General features: G+C 35.8%; 1 protein-coding gene across 8 annotated transcripts in view; it reads left to right on the top strand.

Annotated features, from left to right (window-relative positions):
* CCDC91 (coiled-coil domain containing 91) overlaps nt 1–24,516 on the top strand; it is a 356,684-nt gene extending 332,168 nt beyond the window's left edge. For 4 of the 8 annotated variants that reach the window (XM_030804471.1, XM_030804475.1, XM_030804473.1 and 1 more), the window contains exon 14: nt 23,428–24,516. In XM_030804471.1, the coding sequence (XP_030660331.1) occupies nt 23,428–23,518 (91 nt within the window). In that variant the 3' untranslated portion in view covers nt 23,519–24,516. Of the gene's footprint in view, nt 1–23,417 lie in introns of all 8 variants that reach the window. The other 4 variants (XM_030804474.1, XM_030804476.1, XM_030804478.1 and 1 more) reach the window with 2 other exon arrangements.
* Nucleotides 24,517–27,579: the final 3,063 nt, after the last annotated feature.

The following is a 27,579-nucleotide window of genomic DNA, read 5'->3' as shown; positions in this document are numbered from 1 at the left end:
GGCAGCAGATATTTAGTTGATGAATTCTTATTTATTCTGCAATTTTGTGTCTTTTAAGTGGAGCATTTAGGCCATTTATGTTCAATGTTAGTATTGAGATGTGAGGTACTATTCCATTCATCATGCTATTTGTTGCCTGTATACCTTGTTGTTTTTTTTTAATTGTATTTTGTTTTATAGGTCCTGTGAGATTTATGCTTTAAAGAGGTTCTGTTTTGATGTGTTTCCAGAATTTGTTTCAAGATTTAGAGCTCCTTTTAGCAGTTCTTATAGTGCTGGCTTGGTAGTGGCAAATTTTCTCAGCATATGTTTGTTTGTCTGAAAAAGACTGTATCTTTCCTTCATTTATGAAGCTTAGTTTTGCTGGGTACAAAATTCTTGGCTGATAATTGTTTTGTTTGAGGAGGCTGAAGATAGGGCTCTAATCCTTCTAGCCTGTAGGGTTTCTGCTGAGACATCTATTGTTAATCTGATTGGTTTTCCTTTATAGGTTACCTGGTGTTTTTGCCTCACAGCTCTTAAAATTCTTTCCTCCATCTTAACTTTAGATAACCTGATGACAGTGTGCCTAGGTGATTATCTTTTTATGATGAATTTCCCAGGTGTTCTTTGAGCCTCCTGTATTTGGATGTCTAGGTTTCTAGCAAGGCTGGGGAAGTTTTCCTCAATTATTCCCCCAAATATATTTTCTAAACTGTTAGATTTCTCTTCCTCCTCAGGAACACCGATTATTCTGAGGTTTGGCCATTTAACATAATCCCAGACTTCTTGGAATCTTTGTTCATATTTTCTTATTCTTTTTTCTTTGTCTTTGTTGGATTGGGTTAATTTGAAAACTTTATCTTCAAGCTCTGAAGTTCTTTCTTCTGCTTGTTCAATTCTATTGCTAAGATTTTCCAGAGCATTTTGTATTTCTGTAAGTGTGTCCATCATTTCCTGAAGGTTTAATTGTTTATTATTTATGTTGTTTATTTCCTTGAATAGTTCTCCCTTCACTTCCTGTATTATATTTTGGATTTCCTTACGTTGGACTTTGCCTTTCTGTGGTGCCTCCCTGATTAGCTTAATAACTAACTGTCTGAATTCTTTTTCAGGTAAATCAGGGATTTCTTCTTGGTTTGGATTCATATTTGGTGAGCTAGTGTGATTTTTAGGGGGTGTTAAATAACCTTGTTTTGTCTCATTACCAGGGTTGGTTTTCTGGTTTCTTCTCATTTGGATAGGCTCTGTCAGAAGAAGGTCTAGGGCTCAAGGCTGTTGTTCAGATTATTTTGTCCCACGGGCTACTCCCTTGATGTAATACTCTTCCCCTTTCCTAGGGATGGGGGTTCCCAAGAGCTGAGCTATAATGATTGTTATCTCTCTTCTGGATCTAGCCACCCAGCAAATGTATCAGGCTCTGGGCTAGTACTGGAGGTTGTCTGCACAGAGTCCTGTGATGTGAACCATCTTTGGGTCTCTCAGCCATGGATACGAGCACCTGCTCTGGTGGCAGTGGCAGGGGAGTGAAATGGACTCTGAGGGTTCTTAGCTTTGGTTGATTAATGTACTATTTTTGTGCTGGTTGACCTGCTGGGAAGTGGCACTTGCAAGAGAGCATCAGCTGTGGGAGTATGGGGGGGAGCATTTGGTAGGTGGGGCCCCATAACTCCCAAGAGTATATGCCCATTGTCTTCAGTTACCAGGGTGGGTAGGAAAGGACCACTAGATGGTGGCAAGGCTAGGCATGCCTGGGCTTGGACTCTACTTTGGCAGGTCTTGCTGCAACTGCTGTGGGAGATGGGGATGAGGTTCCCACGTCAATGGAATTATGTTCCTAGGAGGATTATGGCTGCCTCTGTTGTGTCATGCAGGTTGCCAGGAAACTGGGGGAAAGACAGCGGTCACAGGCCTCACTCAGCTCCCAGCTAACCCAAATAGCTGGTCTCACTCCCACTATACCCCCCTGCAAAAAGAGCACCAAGTCTGTTTCCAGGCAGTGAGTGAGCAGCGCTGAGAACTTGCCCCCATGTTACCCACCTCCCAGCTGTGAAAGTAAGCAGGGCTTTCCTTCTCCCCCCGGCCTGTGGAGTCTGCACACTGGATTCATGCCCTCTTCGGAGTTCTGGCCAGGAGACTTCTCAATCGGTTCAAATTGTTGCAGAGTTCCACTGGAGGTTTCCTTCTCCCTGTGGTTTTTTTCCCAGTGCCTCTGGCAGCCCTCCTCAAGGACCCCTGTGAGGCAAGGCAGAAATGCCTTGCTAGGGGACCCTAGCAAGCCCACGGGGGACCCTAGAGCAAGCCCACAGGGCTTTGTGTGCTGCTTCCTCTACCTCTGTATTTCACTCGGCTCTCTAAATTGACTCATTTCCAGTTAAGGTTAGAATCTTTTCCCATAATCTAGAGCTTCAGGTTCCCCAGTGTCAGGGTGTGTTCCGGGGCAGACTATCTCCCTTTCCTGCTTCCACAGTTGGGGCACCCACAGTATTTGGGGTGTCTCCCAGGTCCTGCAGGAGCAATCCACTTCCTTCAGAGGGTCTGTGGGTTCTCTTGGCTTTCCTAACGTTTTCTTGCACTGGTTCTGGAGCAAAAGTTCGTGACGCAAGCCTCCACATGCTATTCTGTACGTCCAAGTGGAGGCTGCAATCTAGTCCTGCCTCCCATCTGCCATGATCTGTTTCACCCCACTGAAGGTTTTTGAGCAGGAGTGGCTGAGTCTCATATTTGTGACTTAACCCAGAGGATGGCTTAGGGGTTTTTATGTTTGTTTTTTTAGAGACAGTGTCTTGCCCTGTCACTCAGGCTGGGTGATCATAGCTCACTCGAGTTTTATTTTTTGATATTTTCAAAATTATAAACAACTTAAATGTCTATCAATTGGAAACTAGTTAAATGAACTATGTTACAATGGAATACTATGCATCCATTAAAAGAATGATATTTATCTATATTTGTTGATGTGGTTGCAAAATCACCTGAATTATATGATCCTGACTATTGAAATATGTTTTGCTATATCTCTTTCTGTGTGTGTGTGTGTGTGTATATATATATATATATATGTATATTTAAATAAGCAAAGGAAAGATGATTGATGCTTTTCTGTGAGAGGTGGGATTGTGAGAGATTATGCTTCCTACTTTATACTTCTTTATTTAAACATGTGACATACTGATTATGTCTTACCTCTAAAAAGAGAAAAACAATTTTAACAGACTGTTGTTTTGTGTTTGTTTCTTATATGTCTAGTGTTTTGCTGTTTTTCTTTTAAATTTTAAAAGTTTGTTCAGAATCCTCCGCAGAGCTTTGCCTAGAACAGCACACAGGTTTGACTTGAGTATACCAGACAGATGTAGCCTAGAGTTTGAGCCATGTCATGCATAAGGGGACGTGATGACTAGTGAAGTCAATACCAAGACTGGCAATGGCATCAGGGTCAGAGAGAGTTCTTTAGCTGAGGTTTCTACTCATTCATCTAGGGGAGTTTTGTAACTTTAATAGGACTAGAGAAACATTTACATTGAGGCATTAGGAGCCACACTGCTCAACCCACAGGATTAAAAATGACATTTATGTAAAGTAAATAGGGTTAGATGAGTGCATGCACTCGGTCCTCCTGTTTTCTACTTGCCGAAGAAGCGCTTTGAGATGGGGGACAAGAATGTATGTGTAGACAAGGGCATATTTTTCAGTGAGACACGATAGGATATATTCTTTAGAATGAAGTTAAGAAGGCGAATCTAATTACTAGTGGTTTGTTGAAATAAAACTAATTTGGAAAATAATTTGTTTCTCATGTGTATCTCCATCAGTTATTTACTTAATCTTCCATATATGTCTTTTTTTTCAAACTGGCTTTTTCATACATACCAAATCCCATAAAAATTGAAGTTATTCTTTCTGACTAGAAATCAGAGAAAATTTATAACTGCTTGTAATTTAGGTGAATATTAATTTACTGCAACAGTCAGATGAACTGGAGATAGCATTAACACCCTCAGGAAATGAAAAATGCTAAGAAATAGTACTTAATTAGAAACTGTGACAGATTGTATTTTCCAAAAACGGCCACAGCAGTTTCTCCAGTCCCACATTCTCTCTGTCAGTAAACAGCATCTATTTCCCTTCCCCTTTATTAATATGGGGCTGAACTTTATGCTTGTATCAACAAACTGAGTGTGATGGATATGACATTGCATGACTTTGAGTCTATGTCATAAAAAGCAATAAGGCTTCTACCTACCTCTTTTTCCCTCTGAAAACACTCACTTTTGGAACCAGCTACTATGCTGTGAGAAAACCCAAACTAGCCTATGAGAGAGGATCCACATGGGATGGTCCACATGCGGAGGAGCTGAGGCCTCCAACCTTCGTCCAGCGTCAACTACCAGATGAGAGAGCGAACGAGCCTTCAGGTGATTCTAGCTCCTAGCCTTTTAGTCTTCCTACTGAAGTCCCAAACATGGAGCAGAGACAAGCTGTCCCAGCAGTGCTGTGTTCAAATTTCTAACCACAGAATTTGTGAGCATAATTAGTAGTTATTTTACACCACTGAGTTTTACAGTAATTTGTTTTACAGCCATAGTAACTGGTGCAGGGCCATTTCTCCTATACTCAGAGTGGATAAGGATGTATTAGCAGAAAAGAACATGGTTCTTTTTAAGAGATAATTTTATATCTCCATGGTGTGGCTTGGATTCAAAGAGTAATTTTTAAAGATATTTGTAGGTAATGTTTTATTTGAAGTGCACAAAGAAGAGTAAACAGAGGACTGGTTATTTTAAAAACTGCTGAATAAAGCAGTTTTTCAGTGACCACTAAAAGGAGTCTCCTTTAGGTCCAATTAAATACCCCTTGAGTGCTGTGGTTTGAATGTGTCCCCAAAAAGCATATGTTGGGAACTTAATCCCCAGTGCAAGTGTTATGCCAGTTAGAAGAGGGCTTGAGGCTCTCTCTCACCTTCTCTTTGCCCTTCCACCATGGGATATCACAGCAAAAAGTCCCTTACCTCCAGAACCATAAGCCAAGAACTTTCTGTTCATTATAAATTACCCAGTCTCAGGTAGTCCGTTATAGCAACACAAAACGGACTAGGACATTGAGATTCTAGGTTGTTTTATGATTTGGAATGTTATCCAGACTGATAGACCAATCCAGAATATTGTCTTATGTGCTTTTCAGAGATATTTCAACATGGCATTAAATAATTCTTCCAGTTTCACAAACACAAAATTGGTAATGCCATTAAGAAATAATTAGGTGAGAGCTCTCAGTACTTTAAATAGATCTAACAAAGTTTGGAAAATGAATGATCCTCAGTAAATGAAGATTTTATGATAAAAATTAAGATTCTTGACAAATTATCAAAATTTTTTATAAATTTCAAAATGTATGTAATTTTCAAATCTCATATATTATTACTAATTTTGTTTTCCCCTATTCAGGTTGATTATATGTGTGTACCATAAAAATAAAGGCAACCTGCTATCTATTATTTAGTGATGCAGACCTCTTTTTCATGTGATATTGTATTTTATTAACAGATAATGTAAAATTTAAAGAGTACCATCATTCATGTACTGAATACTTTGAAAAATAACTTGCAGTTTCTTGTAATTGTTTTCTGTCATTTGCACACATTATTTTTGACGGCAGAATATCATGTGACTTCTGAAAATTTTGAAAATACCTTTAGTTTTTTGGAGCAATTGCTAAAATAAAGTAAGTAATTATCTCTTCTATTTTTGTTCTTTATTTAGTAAATTCAGCAAACATTTAGTCAGCTGCACCATGTGCCAGGTACTGCTCTAGCCTTTGGAAATACAGAAGTAAATACATCAGAATCCCTGCGTTTCTAGTTTTTCTTAGGGAGCTTACATTTTGGTGGGGTATGGAACTGACAATCAAGTATGATGTTTTGGGATAGTAAATAGCATAAGGAAGGGGCAGGGTAATGAATTAGTGATGCAGATGAAGAGCTGGGGTGCTCTTTTAGATAAAATGAGTGATATCAGGCCTCAGAGATTAACTGAATTGGCCCTTAAAAAGAGACTTGAATGTAGAGAGTGTGACCAAGTCGTGCAGCCATTTTGAAGAAGGAAGTTCCTTATAGAGGGCATACCAAATACAAAAGCCTGACTGATAAAGAAGAGAACCTTTGAGAAAAGGTAAGGAGAACAGGATGGCTGGAGCTAAATGAGCAAATGGAATACCCTTATGAGATGAGGTAAAAAAGGTAATGGCCTACAAGGAAAGCGAAAAAAGTGATTGAGATGGAGGGGTGAATATCTATATCAAATATTGCTAATATGTCTAGTGAAATATGTCTACAATGGAGTAGTCATTAATTCATGTAGTATCTTATTATCTCACATTGAAGGGACTCAAAAAAATTGTAATTTAATGCCTAAAAGGGATTAGTGGATTTATAGTCATAGCAGTTATTTTTAGTTTTTAAATATCTATATACATTTCAGAGAAGTAAATAGATGACAACTAAGTTTTATGCATAAGATATATTACAAGGATAAAATGGGAGAGACCGAGGGATGAATACAATAGTTTAAGGAAGAGAAGGAATGATGTAAAATTTTCTAGGTTTCAGAGAATATGTTTATATATTTTTTAAATAGGTGTTTGTTAGATATACATAGGTTATATCAGAAAGAGTAACTGTTCTAGTTATTATGTCAACAAGCATAGTACACAGGAAACTCCATCTTTTATAACTAGGAAGCTTATGTTAAAGTTTTAGATGGGCAACTTAAAAATATGTGAGGGTCATACAAGACTTACTATTTGAAGACCACTGAATTAAACCAATTTGAGAATGGTATCAAGGATTTGTAATATACTGGTTTATAGTTAGTTTTCTCTATTTCATATGATGTATTGTACCTCTAACTTTTATCAGCCATGAAGAAAATGGGTATCATTGGCCATTGGTCCAGGAAAATAATATTGAGATGGGTCAGTATAAGTTCTGTTTGAAAACCGTCTCAAAACTTAGTTGATGCTTAGTAGCATTCATTCATTCTTTCAGAAAACCTGCATTAAACACCTACCAAGAAGATACTACTATTATTTCCTCATAGTATGCCCTATTTGGGCACTGTTGATTAGTTACAGTAGCCCCAGTGGCATAGGTGATCTGGAAATTATATCAGTGCATTTCTTTAATATTTATTATGCTTAATTTATAAGCAAAGCGCATGTCTCCAAGAAGCTTTAATCAAGTTGCCTGCTTTTACATATAACATAATTCTATTTTAAAATATTTTCATTGAATCTCTTTTCCATTTTTTGAGATTCGTAGAATTGTGCCTGGCTTATTCACAGTCAAAACCAGACACCTATAGTCTTAATTAGGTGCAAGTTTCCACAGTAAATAGTTCTTATTTTCTAAATTAAATTTGTTCATTTTATTTTCCATCAATAGTTTACGTGGCTGTAAAATATGTACTATCTTTGAATCTTTCCTTCCTCACTAACTTTTGTGGTTTTGACTATCAAGTAATTAATGATTAAGTAATTTTGCCAATAAACCACACTTAAATTGTTTATTATTGGTAACTATAGTTGAGATGTTGTGACTATTTGATAAAAAATATATGTTTACTTTCCCTTCTTTGTATTATCAAAGATTATTTTGTTGTACATGTAATTTAAAAGTATGTAGTTCTCTTTATAAGTCAAAAATACAGAAAATATAGCCATTACAATGACCCTTAATATATATTTATTTATCATGCTCCTCTTCTCCCTTGCCTTTTTAGAATAAAATAGCAGAATAATGAGAACCAGATTTTTAAATGTCATTCTGCTGCAATTTTTTTTCAAGCATTATTTGAAAAGTGTTTCCATAGCCTTTCCACTAACTTTACAATTTGATTTGATCAAGAGAAGTACTTTAGCACATATGGATATTTTGATTCTAATCAAATGTTTTTGTTCATTAATTTTTTCTTATACTTGTTTTATTTTAGGTTCTGAATAGTCTTTTACTGTATTACTTATTCTTCCTTAAAAACCTAATAAAGTTGTTTTTAAAAGATAACCACCCTACACATATTATTTTTATTAAATCTTCATCTTCTATCATAAAACTATGTACATTAATTCATTGTAGCAGTATGAGTTCAGACTCTGGAGCTAGACACTTACATGTGCTAACTATGGTTATGCTACTGATTTCAGACATAGAACTTTTTGGTATTTTAATTTCCTGATCTGTAAACTAAGAATAATGATCATAATTTAGGCAGTGCTTACTTTCCATCCTACTTTCGAGACTTCCTTTGAAAATCATAAATGAACACAGTGAAATGAAGGAAGGAATTCTCAGTTTTAATATTTATAATTTATACAACTTTTTTATGGATAGTTATATACCAATGACCATGACAGGTCATTGGCTTTTCCAATATAAGGAACCTTGTGGAGGGAGCACCAAATAGTGAGGTGAAGTTCTACAAGGCAAGGAAATGCCAGTCAAGCTTTCTTTGCTTCCTGGGATTTTGTCCCATTATTTGATGATTGCTCCAAATGGTCAGTTTCTCAGCCAAATCCAGCACTTATGATTTTTTTTCCTGTCTATGGGACATATGTAGAAACTCTTCCTGATACTCCCTGGAGGCCTCAATCCTTCGACTGCTGATCTTAACTAAGCAAGACTCAAACATGTCTTATCTTAATTATGGTTCAAGACTCCTTTAAAAATGGAATCCATATTGGTACTTTTTAGACTAATCCATGAACTAATGAACTTTTGGTACTCCTAGCTCTAATCTTATATTTGAGAAAAACTACTGCAGAGAACTTTTAAGTCTGCATTAGTGTAGTGATCGTCCTCTCCAAACATTATTCCTGCCTTCCTTCATTTCTCTGTCATTTAACCAACCCAAGCAAGGTTGGACACTTAATTCATTTAAATCTAAACCTCTGCTATCACCAAAAGACTATATTTTTGGTAAAGTTTGTGTTTGTGTATATGCTGACTGTAAAATTAAAAATATACATCAGTGTTTTTATTGAAGAAATAAAGAGCTATAAAATGAGACACTCATATAGCTTTTGACTTCCAGGTTTTCATAGAAAAGTAGGTAGGACCTACAAGTGTTCAGAAAATATGATTAGATTTGCTGTTTATCATGCATACATTTAACAGATGTTTAATGTATACAGTTTCATTTGGTACAGCTGTCTTGGTATTTCCTGAATACTTTAAACTCCATAGTATCTTTTATTTAAAGAAATCTGGAACTACATCAGCAAAACTATCTTTATTTTTCATCCAGGCATAATGATACCTGTATAGGAAATGAAGTGGCAAATCACATGGATAAGCCATACCCATGGAATGTCTATATGATAATAGTCTGCATTTGACCACAGATTATTTTTATTACTTGATCCTTCCATTCCTTTGCACAATGTCATTTATTTATGTTAAAACAGAAGGAGACAAAGAGTTTCAGTGCATTTGTGTGGATTAATTGGATCCTCAGAGAGGACACTGCAGCAAAGAGCACGTCTCTTAGGATAGCATGACTCATTCGTATGGTATTTTAGTGGCATCCCAGTTGCAGTGTGCACTTGGATAACTTTTTTAAAAAACAAAATTATTCTCCCTTTGCCCTTATTAATATTATTCCCTAACTTCAGCACATTAGAAATGATGCTTGATAAAGATTGGTAACATAAAACATTTTAAGTAACTTTTACCAGATTTTATTCTGAACTTTGTTCTCACCTATAAAACATACGTGGGAAATGGGCCGGGCGCAGTATCACACGCCTGTAATCCCAGCACTTTGGGAGGCCAAGGTGGGCAGATCATGAGGTCAGGAGATCAAGACCATCGTGGCTAACACGGTGAAACACTCTCTCTACTAAAAAATACAAAAATTTAGCCGGTCATGGTAGTGGGTGCCCATAGTCCCAGCTACTCAGGAGGCTGAGGCAGGAGAATGGCGTGAACCCAGGAGGCATAGCTTGCAGTGAGCTGAGATAGCGCAACTGCATTCCAGCGTGGGTGACAGGGCAAGACTCCGTCTCAACGAAGAAAAAAAGTGTGGGAAATGGAAAGTTTTGTCTATTGAAATAACATTTTATAATGCAGATAATGGCAAAGGGACCAGTTCTATAGGAATTGTTTACAACAATTTCCTTGTTTGGGATGCCTAAAAGTCACATATAGTAGGCCAGTGTTAGTTGACAAGAAAAGAGAATGACTGAAAAAGAAACAAAAGTTGCAAAAGCTTTTACGCCAGCCTCATAGATTCCACAGTTACGACATTAACTTACGAAATTTCTATCTAAAATGCTACCAACTGTGCTTTGTAAATGCACCTACAGGTTTTAAACGAAAAGGACAGAAAGATCATTGGCCTATTCTTGCTTTCATTTGTTTAACATCACTGCATTGTCTCATTTTACTGAAAAACCTAGCATTAAACTATAGCATGACCTAGAAATATGTTTCATCATAGAGAAATATAGTACACAATTAGGAGTATGGGATTTTAAGTCAGATTTTCTGGATTAAAACCAAGCTTTGTTTTTTATTGGATGTGTACATTTAGACAAGTACTTTAACCTTTCTGGGCCAGTTTCTTCTTCTGTACAATGGAGATAAAATACTGCCTACTTAATTTATGATTATTATGAGAAATAAATGAGTTAGCATGTGTAAATTGCTTAGAATACTGCTTGGGATATAAGAAGTTTACTTTCAGCATTAGCTTTTAAAGCTTTTATTATCATTGGGACAAATTTTCCTAAATGATGATTTTGCTCAGAATGTCTTTGGTTCCTCATTCTTTCTTAAAATATTTATTAATTTAAGTATCTTTTTTTTGCAGAAGTGATTGTGGCAACTTAAAACAATATGTACTGTTAAAACTGGTGAATAGAAAATGAGCATCAAAATATTGAGACTGAAACTGATATTCAGTATAAATATATATGCCATAAGATCCTGCCTATCAAAATTATTCTGCAGAACCAGCTTGTTCTGGGGAAAAACTACTATCATATTTTATCCATGATATTTATGATTTTAAGTTGATTAGGAACTTTATATTTTTTTCAGGACCTGAGTTAAATTTGTTGTTTTGGCAACATTTCATTGCTGTAGTTTTAAATCCATCCCCATAATATATTTTTAACATTTTTAGGTGCTGTTTTTTTCTTTTTCACTATTCTAGCTATAACTGCAGATTCTCTACATAGCAGAGAAAGGGAAAAAAAAAGAGGAGGCACTTGCCAATGCAAGTTAAACAAATTTTCTTTCATACATATGTGTTCAGGTAAGAAGCGTAGCTTGATCATTACAATTTTTTTACTTTTCATAGACTCTTAAGCTATTATAGGAAATTCTATTCCATGGGTTGTTTTCCAGTCTTCACATTAAGGTTTCCAACTTTTCCATAAATTTTAGTGTCATTTATTTAGTATTTTGAACTTGTTCTCAACTTCTCAGGCTGATCATCTAAAAACTAAATTTTTGTTTTTGTTGTAACAGATGTGCACAGTGTAAAGTTGGTACCTTTATCACTTAGGATTTATATTTGCCTCCTTGTACCATAAACTAGAAATAACAACAGCATAAGCAAGGTCAGAAGTAAACAGTTCAGAGCTAGTACAGAAGCTAAACAAAGTCATAAAAGGATTCAGAATCATTCTGTCTTTGTACTTTTTCTATTCTTAGCACTGACTTACATCATTAAGGCTACAAAAATGACTGCCAGAGCTCCAGCAAAGATATTTGTGATGATTGGGGGAAGAAAAAAAAATCCAAGGAACAAAAGGGGAAAAGAACAAGTGTCTGTCCCACTTTTAAGGAGCACTGTTGATGATTTCGCCCAATAACTGCCACTCTCATTTCTTGGCTGTTTCCAGCTGGGAGGAAGTCTTGGGAATAATGGCCTGCATGTGTGCCCATTATTCCTAAAATTAAATGGGAGCTCTATTGATAAAGAAAAGTACATATTAGAGAGGCAACTGGCAGGTTTTGCTATAATCCCTAACTTCTTATATATTCTTTTTGATAGGTGTTTAGTGTTATTTTCCTTTTTTTTCTTTTTTTTATTTTTAGGGTGTTTTTTATTTTAGGATTTTTTTTATTTTTAGGGTTCTTCTTTAAGTTTTAGGGTACATGTGCACAACGTGCAGGTTAGTTACATATGTATACATGAGCCATGTTGGTGTGGTACACCCAGTAACTCGTCATTTAACATTAGGTGTATCTCCTAATGCTATCCCTCCCCCCTCCCCCCACCCCACAACAGGCCCTGGTGTGTAATGTTCCCGTTCCTGTTGTCCATGTGTTCTCATTGTTCAATTCCCACCTATGAGTGAGAACATGCGGTGTTTGGTTTTTTGTCCTTGCGATAGTTTGCTGAGAATGATGGTTTTCAGCTTCATCCACATCCCTACAAAGGACATGAACTCATAATTTTTATGGCTGCATAGTATTCCATGGTGTATATGTGCCACATTTTCTTAATCCAGTCTATCGTTGTTGGACATTTGGGTTGGTTCCAAGTCTTTGCTATTGTGAATAGTGCCGCAATAAACATACATGTGCATGTGTCTTTATAGCAGCATGATTTATAATCCTTTGGGTATATACCCAGTAATGGGATGGCTGGGTCAAATGGTATTTCTAGTTCTAGATCCCTAAGGAATTGCCACACTGACTTCCACAATGGTTGAACTAGTTTACAGTCCCACCAACAGTATAAAAGTGTTCCTATTTCTCCACATCCTCTCCAGCACCTGTTGTTTCCTGACTTTTAATGATGGCCATTCTAACTGGTGTGAGATGGTATCTCATTGTGGTTTTGATTTGCATTTCTCTGATGGCCAGTGATGATGAGCATTTTTTCATGTGTTTTTTGGCTGCATAAATGTCTTCTTTTGAGAAGTGTCTGTTCATATCCTTCACCCACTTTTTGATGGGGCTGTTCGTTTTTTTCTTGTAAATTTGTTGGAGTTCATTGTAGATTCTGGATATTAGCCCTTTGTCAGATGAGTAGATTGCAAAATTTTCTCCCATTCTGTAGGTTGCCTGTTCACTCTGATGGTAGTTTCTTTTGCTGTGCAGAAGCTCTTTAATTGAATTAGATCCCATTTGTCAATTTTGGCTTTTGTTGCCATTGCTTTTGGTGTTTTAGACATGAAGTCCTTGCCCATGCCTGTGTCCTGAATGGTATTGCCTAGGTTTTCTTCCAGGGTTTTTATGGTTTTAGGTCTAACATGTAAGTCTTTAATCCATCTTGAATTAATTTTTGTATAAGGTGTAAGGAAGGGATCCAGTTTCAGCTCTCTACATATGGCTAGCCAGTTTTCCCCACCATTTATTAAATAGGGAATCCTTTCCCCATTTCTTGTTTTTGTCAGGTTTGTCAAAGATCAGATGGTTGTAGATATGTGGCATTATTTCTGAGGGCTCTGTTCTGTTCCATTGGTCTGTATCTCTGTTTTGGTACCGGTACCATGCTGTTTTGGTTATTGTAGGCTTGTAGTATAGTTTGAAGTCAGGTAGCGTGATGCCTCCAGCTTTGTTCTTTTGGCTTAGGGTAGGTGTTTAGTGTTATTTTTCAACATCTGTTTGAGAAGGTGCTATTGCTATTTTTAGGCAATAACATCCAAGTTTAGCTTTCTTAATTGAAAGAAAATCTCCTTTACTTGTTTACAAGAAGTAGGGATGTTAGGATTTTCTTACATTCTTAGATCCAGATGGGAGGCAGCAGTGATTTTAAGAGTACCGACAAGGAGGGCATTTTCCCACTTGGTTCCCTCAGTAGGATAAATCTGTTTTAAAATGGGCCAGATAGATGATATTATTTGTTTGTTTGTTTGCTTAAGACTTCAGTGATTCATCACTGTAAAATCCTGAATGATGAGAAAGAGCAGCTCTTTTTATGTAAAAAGAGGAAAAAGTCTGTTCACAGTAACTTTCATTTAATTAAGTGATGCTTTGTTACCTTGGTTTAATTTTGAATGCCAAGAAATTAGAATTCCTAGTGGGAATCAGGCAGCTTTCACTTGTGTACTTAGCCAGTTTTATCAGTAGTGGAAATATGAAAGTAAGCAGGTAAAGATTGTACAAGCCTAGCAGGTAGCACAAGGTGAGATTTGTACCCCACATTGTCTTTATGCGTGTTTCTCCTTTATTTCATCATGAACCTAGAAAGTAGTAAGTAGTCTGTTGTTTTCATACACAGCCACTGAGGTTACAGATTCTTTAAGGCATTGATTTTTTATATGATGTATTTAATATGCCAGGTTTTTTTTAATGCCTCTGTTGCATTTTCAGGGAACCATTTGTATATTGCTATAAAGAAATCTTTCTGAATCTACTGTTTATTAACAGAAGATAATTACATGGTTTAATGACTGCATCTACAGGGCTTTTGGTACCTTGACAGGTTTTTGCATTAGTGTAATGCAATACAAGAAACTCCTGCATATTTACAGCAAAACAGATATTGTGCCAAGGCCTCTAGCCATAACTGAAGTTCTTATCTGAGAAGGCAGTGTAGTATTGTGGTTTAAAGAATAGATTTGGGTGTCATATGCACCTGGATTTCAGTCCTAGCCCTGCTACTTGGGCAAGTCATAACTTTGCTAAGCCTTAGTGGCTTCATTCATATAGTTATCAAGAGAATAAAAATTTGGTAATACATTGTAGATGTCTCCAGTTGTACTTTGTCCTTATTAATCCCCTGCCCTTGAGTCTGGGCTGGACTGAGTGAGATTGGGCTATTAAAAGATTGTGGCTTCTGTCTTGAGTGCCCTCTCACTGTCATGGTGCACTCTTGCTTTCCTTCATATTCTCTTGGATTGCTTACTTTGGGGGAAACCAGCTGCCATCTCATTAGGCAGCCTTATGGAGAGGCTCACATGGGCTAGATTGGAGCTGGATGTTTTGAGGCCTCTCAACAGCTACTGAGTGGGTTTGGAAGCAGATCCTTCCCCAGTTGAACTTTGAGATGACTAGAGTCCTTGCCTACAACTTGATTACAACTTCAGTAAAGAACATGACCCAGAGGCACTCCTGTAACAGTGCCCAGTTTCTTGACTCATAGAAACTGTGAGATGATAAATATTTGTTGCTTTTCATTTTAAGCCACTAGGTTTTGGGATGCTTTGTTGCACAGCAATAGATAACTAATACAGCACATAAAGAGGTCACCTGTGCATAGCAGGGAGCAAGTACTACCAATCAACAAGTGTTAACAGTTAAAACAAGAAAACATGAAAAGGTCAGTCTTAATCTAGCATTATAGGATTATTTGTCATGTAATATAAAGTAAGTTTCCATATGTGTGTGCAAAGAACTCAAGAATAAGACTTGTGGACAGTCTCTCTTGCTTGTTTCTGTAGATTGAAACAGATAAGGCAAAATATCAATCATTTGAGAATTTAAAGATAGTATAGGAAGACAAGAACTTAAAGGTCATCTAACTCTTCTGCTAAGATTAGGTTTAAATTGTTAAAGGTCAAAACAAAAGGAAGGATACATAGTAATTGACAGATATTGTTCTTTAGATTGAAACAATAGGATTGCTAAAATCTATAAAAGTTGAATTGATAAAAATACAGCAGAAGTTGTGTTTGTTACTTGAGCAGTAACCTAAATGATATATTTGGGATCTCTATGTTAATTTAATTTAGAAAAGACTATCCAACCAACAGATTGTAATATTTTTATTATATCATGATCTTGAAAAAATGATATAGGAAAAAATGATATAGGAAAAGGTTTTTCATTGTTTTGGAGCATGTAATCAAATTAGATTTAAAAACTTTATGTGGCCTGTCATATTAAGATAAGTTAGCCTGCCTTGCCAGAATCAATTCATCTTATGTTTGAGATAAATTGTTTATTTACCATTGAACTCTATAAAGTAGGACGTGGAACATATTTATTAATATGTAAATATAGCCTTATGGATCAGAGCCCTAAGATAGGATTTCTTTGCAACTACTGTACAATATTATCCACCTCTGCTTTTCTCTAAAATTCTAAACCTATGGCTTTTGTTTTTTAAGTTGTTTTGGAAATTTTTAGATTTTCTTTGGAAGTTGTCGGAAACAGTTGTTACCAGAATTATTTTCTTTTCAAATTCATTAAACGTTACGTATGGAAAGTTATAATAGATTCTGCCCAGATGATTCCTTGAAGATCAAAAATGAGTATTTCCATTTCCCAGTGGATTATATGGTAGTTTGGGGTAAAAAGGCAGAACTATACAAATATGTAGAACTTACTTTAGATGACTCAAAACAGAGAATTTACTTACCAGGCATCTTAAAACAAAAGAAAAAAGTAGTTCTTTAGTTGTGGCCAAAAGGGCTTAAGACTCTTTATACCCGGTTTTCATGCTCTAAAAGAGCATCTGTAATTCATCTTGTGCATGCTGGGAAGTTACACAGCTTCTTTATATGTTGACATTTTTGAACTATCTAAATAGATAAATGTGGAAGATACTCTAAAGTCAAGAAGTATTCCCAAAGAATAGGAGACATGAACTCTGATTTGAAGTCTTCATGAAATGCGAATGATGGCTTTGAAGGTTCTGGTGAAGAGGTTAGGCCTAAATTTTCTGACGTTCAAGGTTGAGGCACCCAGCACTGCGTTAGTTCAAACCACTGCCCAGATTATGTTGAATATTTTAGAGTCCGAATTATTCTTAACATGTATTTTATATAAAACTGTTATCCTGAAATTGGTTCAGAGTCTCTCAGTGATTCTGAGTTCATAGAAAGTGAACATTTTTAATCCTCCATTTCCCAAACTTACTTGACTTAAAGGTATTTTTTTATTTTTAATAAGCAGGACACATGCTGTACAGAAATGGCATTTTGTGGAACACGTTGTAAGAAACACTACTCTGATATATGAGGACCTTAACAATCTGGAAAATAACTGTTTGTTTCCTAGGGCTACTGTGGCAATTTACAACAAACTGAGGGGCTTGAAACAAGATAAATTTATTTTCTCACAATTCTGTGGGCCAGAAGCCCCAAATCAAGACGTCAGCAGGGTCATGCTCTCGAAGGCTCTAAGGAAAAGTCTGTTCCGTGCCTCTGTCTTAGCTTCTAGTGATTCGGCCTCCATCTTCACATAGACTTCTCCTTTGTATCTGTGTCTCTGTTTCTCTTCTTATAAAGACACTAGTGATTGGATTTAAGGCCTACCCTAATCCAGTAAGAGCCCATCTCAGTTTACATCTTAATTATATCGGCAAAAACCCTATTTCCAAATAAGCTCACGTTCACAAGTGTGGGGGTAGGACTTGAACATATCTTTTTAGGGGACACAATTCAACCCATTACAATAATTATCTGTTGAATCGAATATCCCACTGTTCTCTTACAAGATCATGTGCTAGCAAGCTTGTGCAACCCGCCTTATTTTGTTGTTTTTGTTCTGTTTTGTTTTGCTTTAGGCTTTTAGCAGCTTGAAGGCATGGTTTTTAGTTTCTGTTTCTAGTGATAAGCAGAAAAGAGCGATGAGGAAAGGACTTTACTGGCCCAATCAGAAACAGAAACTAAGAACCGATGACTGTATTATCCTTCTTGGACATCCCCGAGTGTCCCAGGACTTAGTCCTGAAACCTTTTCTCTTTTATCCACATTCATTCCCTAAATATTTTTATCTGTGCTTTAAATGCCTTCTATATGCAGATGATGTCCACATTTTTATTTCAAGGCCTGGTATCTCCCCTGAACTGCAGACCCCTATATCTGATATCTCCAACATGTCTGATAGGATTAGACAAATTTATCATGTCTGAAACAAAATAGTTTTCCTCTGGCCAACTCACTCCAGCTTCAGTCTATCATATCTCAGGATAGGACACTATTATTCAAAGAATTGCCTTTTATTTCTGTTTTCCTTTCATCTTCCAGTCCATCAGCAACTTCTAATCCATCAGCAACTCAAGTTGGTCCTGTCTTAAAATCCTAAACCTGAAATGTTCTTAAGCCACCACTGCCAATATTCTGGTCAAATTTATATCTTTTCCAGACTAAAAGTCTCCTAGCTGGTTTTTCTTCTTCCACTCTTGTCCTGCTACAGTCGGTTTTCCACGTAATAATTTGTATGATATTTTTCAAACACAAAGCATGGTCATACTCCTGCTGAAAACTCTCCAATGTCTTCCCATCAAACTGCAAACCTTTAGGGCCCTTTATGCTCTGGCCTCCATCTACTTCTCTGATCTCCTCCCCTACCAGTCTCCTCCTTGCTAATTTTGCTCCAGTCTTAATGGATTTCTTGCCAGTTCTCCATCAAACCAAGTCTGCACCCCGCTTTTGGAGTTTTTTCCTTGTATTTTCAGCTACCTTGAGAATTTCTTTCCCCGTGTTTTTAGATAGCTCCCTTCTTGTCTCTTTTCAAGTCTCTTAATTACCACCTTCTCTAAGTGGTCTTCTCTAGTCACTTTACCCATGAGTGGATTTGCTGGATATCCATCCTAGCTTTTTGGAAAAATGAAATCATTTTTAAGCATTAATTTAAAATATGTAGGAGTGTAAGTTGGAAAAGTAACATTGATAAAGGTAGATGTAACATGTTCACATTTCTTGGTGTATTTTGTTGGTAGAAGCTCAAAACATTGAAAGTGCAATTAGTACTACGTGTATTTGACACACACACACATAAACATACACACATATATATATTTCAAAACAATGAATCATATCTTTTTGGATGTGAATAGTCTTCTTAATAAACAGTCCAATTAAAATAAGCCAGATGTGTTTGTAATTGACTTTGAATGTTGCACTTTAGACCAATGTAAATTCACCATCATATTGCATTTTAATGACTGACGAATAAAAAGCTAAGGTCAAGAGATGTTTTATTTTTCTTTTACTTTTGCCATGGCATGAAACACTCATGGAAGGGTAAATCTAATACATCTAATACATGAAATTATTAAGAAGACATGCTATTTCCTCCCGCAAGCTTAATAAAATTAAAAATTTTACTAAGTAGTATGCTTCTAAAAGGCTTTCAGCAGTTATACCAGCAAACTGAGGCCTAGGTGTCTATTTCAGAAACTTCAGAATTTCCAGATTTTTTCAGATATCTGTAAGAGCCGAATAGAAATTAAAGCAACAGAAAATGGAAGAGAAAACAAATTGGTTAGAGCTACACTATTATGAAGAGATTTTAAACCCCATATCAAAAAAATACTTGCCACCACTACTCTGGACATAATATTTTTCATTACTATGTCACAGAATGCAAATCTTTGATTCACTTTGAAATGAAAGCCACAAATGCAGAACTAAGTCCCATGCCTTAAGGAGCAAAAAAGTTGAATATTTTGCCAAAATTCTTCTTGCTTCAATAAAGGATAATAAGGTCATGCCTAATAAAACAGTAACTGTTGAAATTCAGGAATTTGCCAAGAACATCAGTTTGATGTATTTGTTTCAAAGAGAGGAATTCAACATCCTTATAAGAGAAAGGTTGTGTGCATTCCATCCCACAGCCATGATCTATGTACCATGCCCAAGAAGGACCCACAAAAGTGGAAGCTCAGCTTCATGATGGCCCAATCTCTGTTTTCCTCCTCATACAGTATCAGTATCGCCTTGTTGCTTCTTGAAGTATTGTGCTCCTGTTTATTTAAAGGATTCTTACTTTCAGAGTGTTCTGGGGAGGGAATGGTAAAGATGTGAAGGCAGAGCCTTGGCAGCTGCCTAAAACCAAGACGTTCATGCCTACCGTCTTATAGTCAGTAATTCCATGGTGACATCTAACACAAGCAAGAGAAGCGTGTGGTATGTTTAAACAGAAATCTATCAAACTTTTTTTGTCCTTATATATATCTTCTTAAAAAATTACAGAAATACTCATTTTGAATGCACAAATTCAGATTATTGTTACTTAGCAACAGAGGTTGAATGCTTGTTACACATTGTGAAATTGTACTATATTCCCTCAAAAGGAGAAAAGTTTCTCATTTATCTAGCTTCTAAAAATTCTAAGATATTAAGTCACATTTGTTTTTAATGTATCTCCTGATTGTTCTGGGCAATTTGTGAAAGGTTTTGAATTGTTAAAGCTAGCACATATGTTATATGTACACAAGTTATGAAGCATAATAGTAAAACAAACACCCATGAAGCCACCTCCGAACTGAATTACGTATCTCATCCTGCCAGACTTCATCCTCCGAATACAACTATCCTCAGTTCAGTTTTTATTGCATTGTTTACTTACCTTAAAAAGAAATGGGTTTTTGCCTACTTATATGTCTCAAAATAATATACCGCTGAGTTCTGCTTTGCCTATGATAAAAGAGTTATGAGACTATCTGTAGTCTGGTCATTTCCTTCTTAAACTCAGTTTTCTTACAAATGCCCGCTAATTTATATTCTTCTGAAATATTTTATATTGGCAATATATGATATATTAAGGTTTATTATAAAGCTGTAGTAATTAAAATAGCTTTACATTTGTGTAGAGATAGGTGAATTGTCCAAGGGAACAGGATGGAGAGCCTTAAGACAGGTTCGTGCATATATGGAAAGCTGATTTATAATTGGAGGTAGCATTGCAAACTACATATTCTTTGGCTCATACAATTTCCACAATCTATACTAGCACGTGTATACAGAGGTCTGTGTTGAAGGATGTTCATTACAGCCTTAATTATAATAGCCAAATATTATAAACAATCTTAATGTCTGTGAATAGAATGCTTTAGAATATTAAAATACCTGTTACATATATTATAACTATAAAATGAAAACTATGCAACTGTTTAAAAGGAAAAAAAACAAGAGACACTGATCCTCTCATAACACTGCAGTTGGGACTGATAACTTAGTATACTCTCTGGAAGGAAATTTGGCAATATGTATCACAATTTACAACATGTAGATGTGACAGATTTCAGTACCTTGAACATCTTTTGAAGGGTGTGCACTCAGGTTGTAAATTTTATTGCTTGAAAAACAACAAAAAAGTTAGAATAAACTTACATGTCTGTCAATGGGAAAGTAGCTAAATAAATTATGAAATACAGTTAAGCAATTTTTTTAAATGAGACAGGGAAAACTTCCAGTAATGGCAATGGAATAAAGTGATTGTGTGGACCCTCTCAAACTTAAGAATTACAAGGATTATAAGATGTGGACCACACATATTTTTAAAAACCTATCTTTTTTTTTGTTTTTTTTTTGAGACAGAGTCTCGCTGTCGCCCAGGCTGGAGTGCAGTGGCGCGATCTCGGCTTACTGCAGGCTCCGCCCCCCGGGGTTCAGGCCATTCTCCTGCCTCAACCTCCCAAGTAGCTGGGACTACAGGCGCCCGCCATCTCGCCTGGCTAATTTTTTGTATTTTATTTTATTTTTTTAGTAGAGACGGGGTTTCACTGTGTTAGCCAGGATGGTCTCGATCTCCTGACCTCATGATCCACCTGCCTTGGCCTCCCAAAGTGCTGGGATTATATGCGTGAGCCACCGCGCCCGGCCAAAAACCCATCTTTAAATGCTTAAAAACATCCAAAAGTAGACAGAAATCACTGGAGAATGGACTGGAACTGAGTATTGGTATATTCGGTATATTCTTCTGTACTGTTTAATTTAGACCAAGTGCAAAATAATTTTAGAAGCTGAAAATACTTAGATTTCAATCTGTTTTACATATATTAAAATGAAACTTTTAAAACTATGACTTTAATCTCCCATGTATCTTTAGGTTAACATGCTTTGGTTCTTAGCATTAAAAGTACATCTGTCATTTTCCAGTAGATTGCCTTGTTTGATTGGGGTTATGTATCTTGATTCACTCAATCTGAGCAAATATTTATTGCTTGTCTAACATGTGCCAGACTCCCCTCTAGATGCTAGGGATAAGGTAGTTAGCAAGACAGACAAGATTTCTGCATACCTGGGTCTTACTTACATTCTAAGATCTCTTTTGTTTAATAGTCTTATAAGCATAAGGTATGTATTCACCTGAAGGTATCATCCAGTAGAGGAAGAATGAAACAAAAATCTGTGAGGAAAATTGATAAGCAGAAATCTTATTTCTGTATATATAATAGAATCTCTGAATATTGGAATTGAAGGGATTCAGTATAGTTCAATTATTTTACAGGAGCATTTTGCTAAATATAGTGATTCTGTTTGATTAATTCTTAGAATATTTCAATATTTTAATCATCCAGTTTTCCAGCCATTTTGAGTATAGTAGATTATGGAAGAATAATTTGATAGAAAATTATTGTTTGGGTTTGCCTTTGTGGGGGATGCAGGGACTTGTGTGAAGAATGTCAACTTTTACATAAGTATGACAAGTATATTATGAAGTGGAATTTATTTGTCTTTTAATTCCTCCATTGTTCTGTAACCTATAGGGAATGCGTTTTCCTAGTTTTGTTATTTTTACCCCATGGGCAAATTTTTTAGGGCCAAAAAGTTTGAAGCTTTTCTTCTTATATTCAATAATCTTTACCATCCAGAGAGTTCTTTATTATATATAATCCAAATGATTTCCCTTACTAACCCTCTTGTTTCATTTACTATATGAGTTTGCTATTGAAATATTAAAACATCCTAATAAAACATCTTTACCTTAGCCGAGGGACAAGAACAAAAAAAGTTTCAACAATATCAAACATTTTGTGTGTTGTTTTTTTTAAAAAAACGGAGTCTCACTCTGTCACCCAGGCTGGAGTGCAGTGGCACAATCTTGGCTCACTGCAACCTCTGTCTCCCGGGTTCAAGAAATCTTTTGCCTCAACCTCCTAAGTGGCTGAGATTACAGGTGTGCATCACCATGCGCAGCTAATTTTTTATGTATTTAGTAGAGATGGGGTTTCACCATGTTGGCCAGGCTGGTCTCGAACTCCTGACCTCAAATGATCTGCCCCCCCTCAGCCTCCTAAAGTGCTGGGATTACAGGTGTGAGCCTCCACACCTGGCCTCAAATGTTTTTTAAAGCATACTTTTCCCTAAAACTTTCTCTAATTTCAGCAAATTATCTCCTCCCTTATTCGTTCCACTAAACCCTATGCATGATGTGATTATGCTGTGTTTCTATACTATGTACTTATTTTGTTACTTGTATCTGTAATACATTTGTGGATGTTTGGTTGCATATATACATTAAGAACTGGCATTTTAATACTATTTTATGTTTTCTGAAATCATTCTGATCAAATGTATGATATTTCTCTAATAACTGAGTAACAACATCAGTTATAAAACTGTAATGATTATTATCTCATCTTAGATGATTTAGGCCAGAAAGAGTGACTTTACTGTCATTCAGTTTAAAGTACTATTTGATTTCCTAAATTTTCTCATCTGGAAAGTTTTTTCTAGTGGGCTTCAGTGACAAAATATTCTTTATCCTTCAACTAAATATTTTTTTCTCTTTCTTTAAAAAAATTAAACAGCTCGATCAAGTCATCCGCCAAAGAAGCCTGTCCAGTTTGGAACTGTTCCTCTCCTGTGCACAGAAACAGTTAAGTGCTTTAATAGCTACGGAACCAGTTGACATTGAATAAAAAGAACATGACAAGCAAACCCACACTGGCATTGGATAAATCATATTACACCTTCAAAATACATGCTCTGAATTATAAAGATGTGTTTGTTTTCTTTCCAAATCATGTAGAATTGATTTCCAGTTCAAGGATAAACCAAAACAATATTTAAAACTATCAAGTGATCTAATTTATTTTCTTTTGGTTTCTTCTTTACATTTACTATTATTTTATTATTAGTAGTAGTAGCAGCAACAGAGTATGATATGACCCAAAAGCCATTGTAAAGTGCCACATTATCAAAATTAATTAAACTTTATAGCCTGTGGGAGTCTATTATATATTATTTTGCGAAAGTAGTAAATATATTATTGTTTCATGATGACTCTTGATGAGATGCTAGAATGTAACCATACATTTATCTTATTTTGAGGATAGAAATAGCATGGATTTCAACATCACTTATTTATCAGTATAATTGGAAATAAAATACCGATATGATAGAGAATCATTCCAGCATTACCTAACCTCTTCTGCAGTTGGATCTATGTATTTTCGTTGGTCTACTGAAAACAAACAGTACAATTAAAAGCACTAAAGATTATTATATTAATTCAACTTTGACCTGATATATCACTTAAACTAAAGGGGTGTGTGTGATATATGCTTGTTTCCTATTTCTTCTCTTTAAAGGCACTTTGAATCAATAAAACCATTAGTCTACAAATCAAATTGTGAACTTAATCTCTAGAAAGAGAATATAACTCAGCCATTTATAGGAATTCAGGTTCAAGTACAGGATATATGAAATCTTTTCCCAGTATTTCAGAATGTACTTAATTCACAGGCAGTATGCTTCAATACAAAATCATGAATATTTTTAATTCAAAACTAAAATGTCATTAATATGTATGTATGCAAATGTTTTATTTTCTGAAATGCATCTACTTTCATGGGCTTTGTACTTTTCTGAGATTTCTCAGTATAATAAAAAGAGCTCCCAAACTTATTTGGTTGTTACTTTTTTAAATTTCTTTAAAAAATATATTTTATTTTTTTTTTAGAATTTTCTTTCTCAAGTTGAAATTTTCTATCCTGGGTAGTTTTATCACACTACTCGACTATTTTAAGAACAAGATTAGCCTTCCTTATAGACCTGCTTGGCCTTCTAGCCCTGCTAAATTTTAATTGTAGATCCTTAGACAAGCTGCCTAACCAATTTGAGTCTCAGTTTTCTCATTTGTGAGGTAGAAAGAGTGACTTTTATAGGCTATTAAAAAAGTTAATCTTGTGAAGTACCCCATATAGTGCTTGCTGGTATAGCCTCCAGTTTATAATAATTTCCCTTTCTCTGGAAATTCATCACAAAATACAGGTGTGAGTACCTACAAACAAGTGGCTAAACCATAGCATTTTGCCCCTCTAACCTTGACTGACTAACCCGCAGGTGAAGAGCTGACCCCAAGTGGGCCTCTTATGAAAAGTCTTATGGTGACATCACCTCAACTTCCTTACCATAGGGAGACAGACATGAACCCCTATTTCTGAGGTTAGAGGTTACCCCAACCCTTTTTTTCCTGAGTCTCGGATTCTGTGAGATACCTGAATATTCTTCCAATATGTTAGCACCACTTACTTTTTTCCCTTAAGCTGGCCAGAGCCAGTTTCTATTATGTGCAACCAAAAAAATACTAACCAAAGTAGTCAAGCACAGATCCCAGCAAGTAATCCCTGGATATTTGGCATTTGTTAGCTCCTCATTTCCTCTACCGTACCCATCCACATCCAAAATGGGAACACTCTTTGATTTATTTTAAGGAATGTTAAAAATATAACTGAACCAAAGCCTCTATTGTCTAACAAAGCCAAGTAAATCACAGATACCCAAAACTATGCACAAACAGTGCCCTATTTAAAAGCTTTCTGTCACTCAGAATCTGGAGTAGAGGTTTAAACTCAGCTTTGCTGAATGCTGACTCACGTTCCATTTCAAAGGAGGCTTACTCAGTGATTGCTTTGAAATCAAAACCAGAACAATGTCCCTATGATTGGTGTTATTCTGCAGTGAGTCAGTTATCTATTATTATAACTTCTTTTTTTATCTGACAATTAAACTGAACGGAATCAGGAAATGTTCTCTATATTTAAAAGAGTAATACATCTGAATAATAAAAAATGTATATATAAACCTGGAAAATATTTATAAAACTCCAAGAGAAAAGGAGACTTGGATCAAAGCACTCTGTCTCTAGTCTTCTGTTTACATACTAGTAAACAGCTCTGCCATATCTCCAAAGACTCTGCTAACAAGAAGCAGAAAGCCAATGTGTTCTGAATCCACAGGCTCCTTACTTGTAGGCATCACCATCAGCATCATAGTAAGTGGATGTTATCACTATATATGAGAGCCCACAGTTGTGACTGCTGGGCTCTTTCTTTAAGCCAAGAAAAACTAAAACTGTTCTCTGAATTTAACTGATAAACACATTTTTAGCACACCCAGTCCCCCATAATGCACGGGCTACTTGCTCACCAATCATTGGTGTGTATAAGTAGAAGGGAAAGAGCAGGTAGAATTTTCTTTGATCTGGTTTTGTTTTCTTATCCCCACCTTCCCAAGCATTTGTTCTCAACAAGTTGCTCCTCCTTAAATTGTCCCCGTTCCCGGAGTCACTATATATTGAACTTTTCCTATGGAGTACTTATATAATTAATGTTTTCATTGTTATTTATAATTAATAATTTGTGTTTTTATTTATGTCTGCGTCCTCCTAAGCAGAGAGACCACATCTGTTTTGTTTGTTATATCAATGCATTTCATAGTGCCTAGCCTGTAGTGAGGACTTAGTGTATAATTGAGTTAATACATAATTGAATCAATCAATAAAACAATTACGCACCTGCAATGTAATTAACCAACTAATTCCCAGCTACTAGATTCTGACTACCATTTTAAAGGATTTAGCTAAAGTTGCTGTGTTTCTGAATGAGATCCTGTAAGAAAATTAACGCTCATAAAACAGTAAAACCTACCTTCTATATAAATCAATAAAATTTCTGAAAACTCTAAAATGAACTCTGCATTTCCAGTGATACTCAAATGACTAAATCACATTGATTGAAATGTGCTACCCAAATTTAGAAGATCCTCTAAATATAAGTAGGGAAGAACATATGGGAAATTATTTGTGAAATCATTTCATATGGTGCTGAGAGGGGCCTAGCTACAAGAATAAACAGCGTCTGCTTGAGAGGGCTATAGAATAGCATTAAACCTACTGGTCCGTCAGTTTGGAGTTGGAACATATAGGAAGCAACAACGTTTAGAGGACAGATTGAGTGCATAAAGTTTTGTGATCAAGAGTAGAAGATTCAGAGGGCCCAGTAGAAGTTATGTGTAAGGAGAGGAGAGGTGCTTAAGATTGGGTCAGATCAGGGAATGTCCAGAGCAGTGTGTGTGAGTCCTGGTGATAACGATGCCAAGAATATCTGACAGTCTTTTTCAATTCATTTCTGACTCTGAATTGTGATACAAATTGGCCCTGTTTTGAGAAATACACAGAAATCAAGAAACAAACTTATTCAAAAGGTAGGAAAACTTGACTCAGTCCTGGCAAACATTCGGTTCTCAGAAGCTGATTTAAAAAGAAAAAAAAAATGAAGGCACAGAATGTACAAATTGCTGACTTCAACACAGCTCAGATACTGAAACAGATGATAGAAGATTTATTGTGGCAAGATATGTATGTAATGAATTTTGAGTTTTGTCCCTTTTATTGAGGTACTTTTTTCTGAAATTGTTACAACCACTAAACAGCACTACATTTTTTGAAACATTTTTTCCTATAATTTTTTTGGTCTTTTGCCTGATTAGCTGCCAAATGTAAATGTTTAATCCAACTCTACAAAAATGTTTAACACTTAGTGATTCAATTAGTAAGTTTATACTTATTGTCTCAGTGAGCTATTCTTTAAAATTCATTATATGTTATAATTTTGTAGGCAAACTAATATGTTTTTATGATTCTGGGCTTTTTATAGATAAAAATAAGCAACAATACATGTTTTTTTT

Source organism: Nomascus leucogenys, chromosome 23 (assembly GCF_006542625.1).
Source record: "Nomascus leucogenys isolate Asia chromosome 23, Asia_NLE_v1, whole genome shotgun sequence".
Taxonomy (NCBI): domain Eukaryota; kingdom Metazoa; phylum Chordata; class Mammalia; order Primates; family Hylobatidae; genus Nomascus; species Nomascus leucogenys.
The sequence above is the reverse complement of the archived record's forward strand: the minus strand, read 5'-3'. Positions and strand labels throughout refer to the sequence as shown.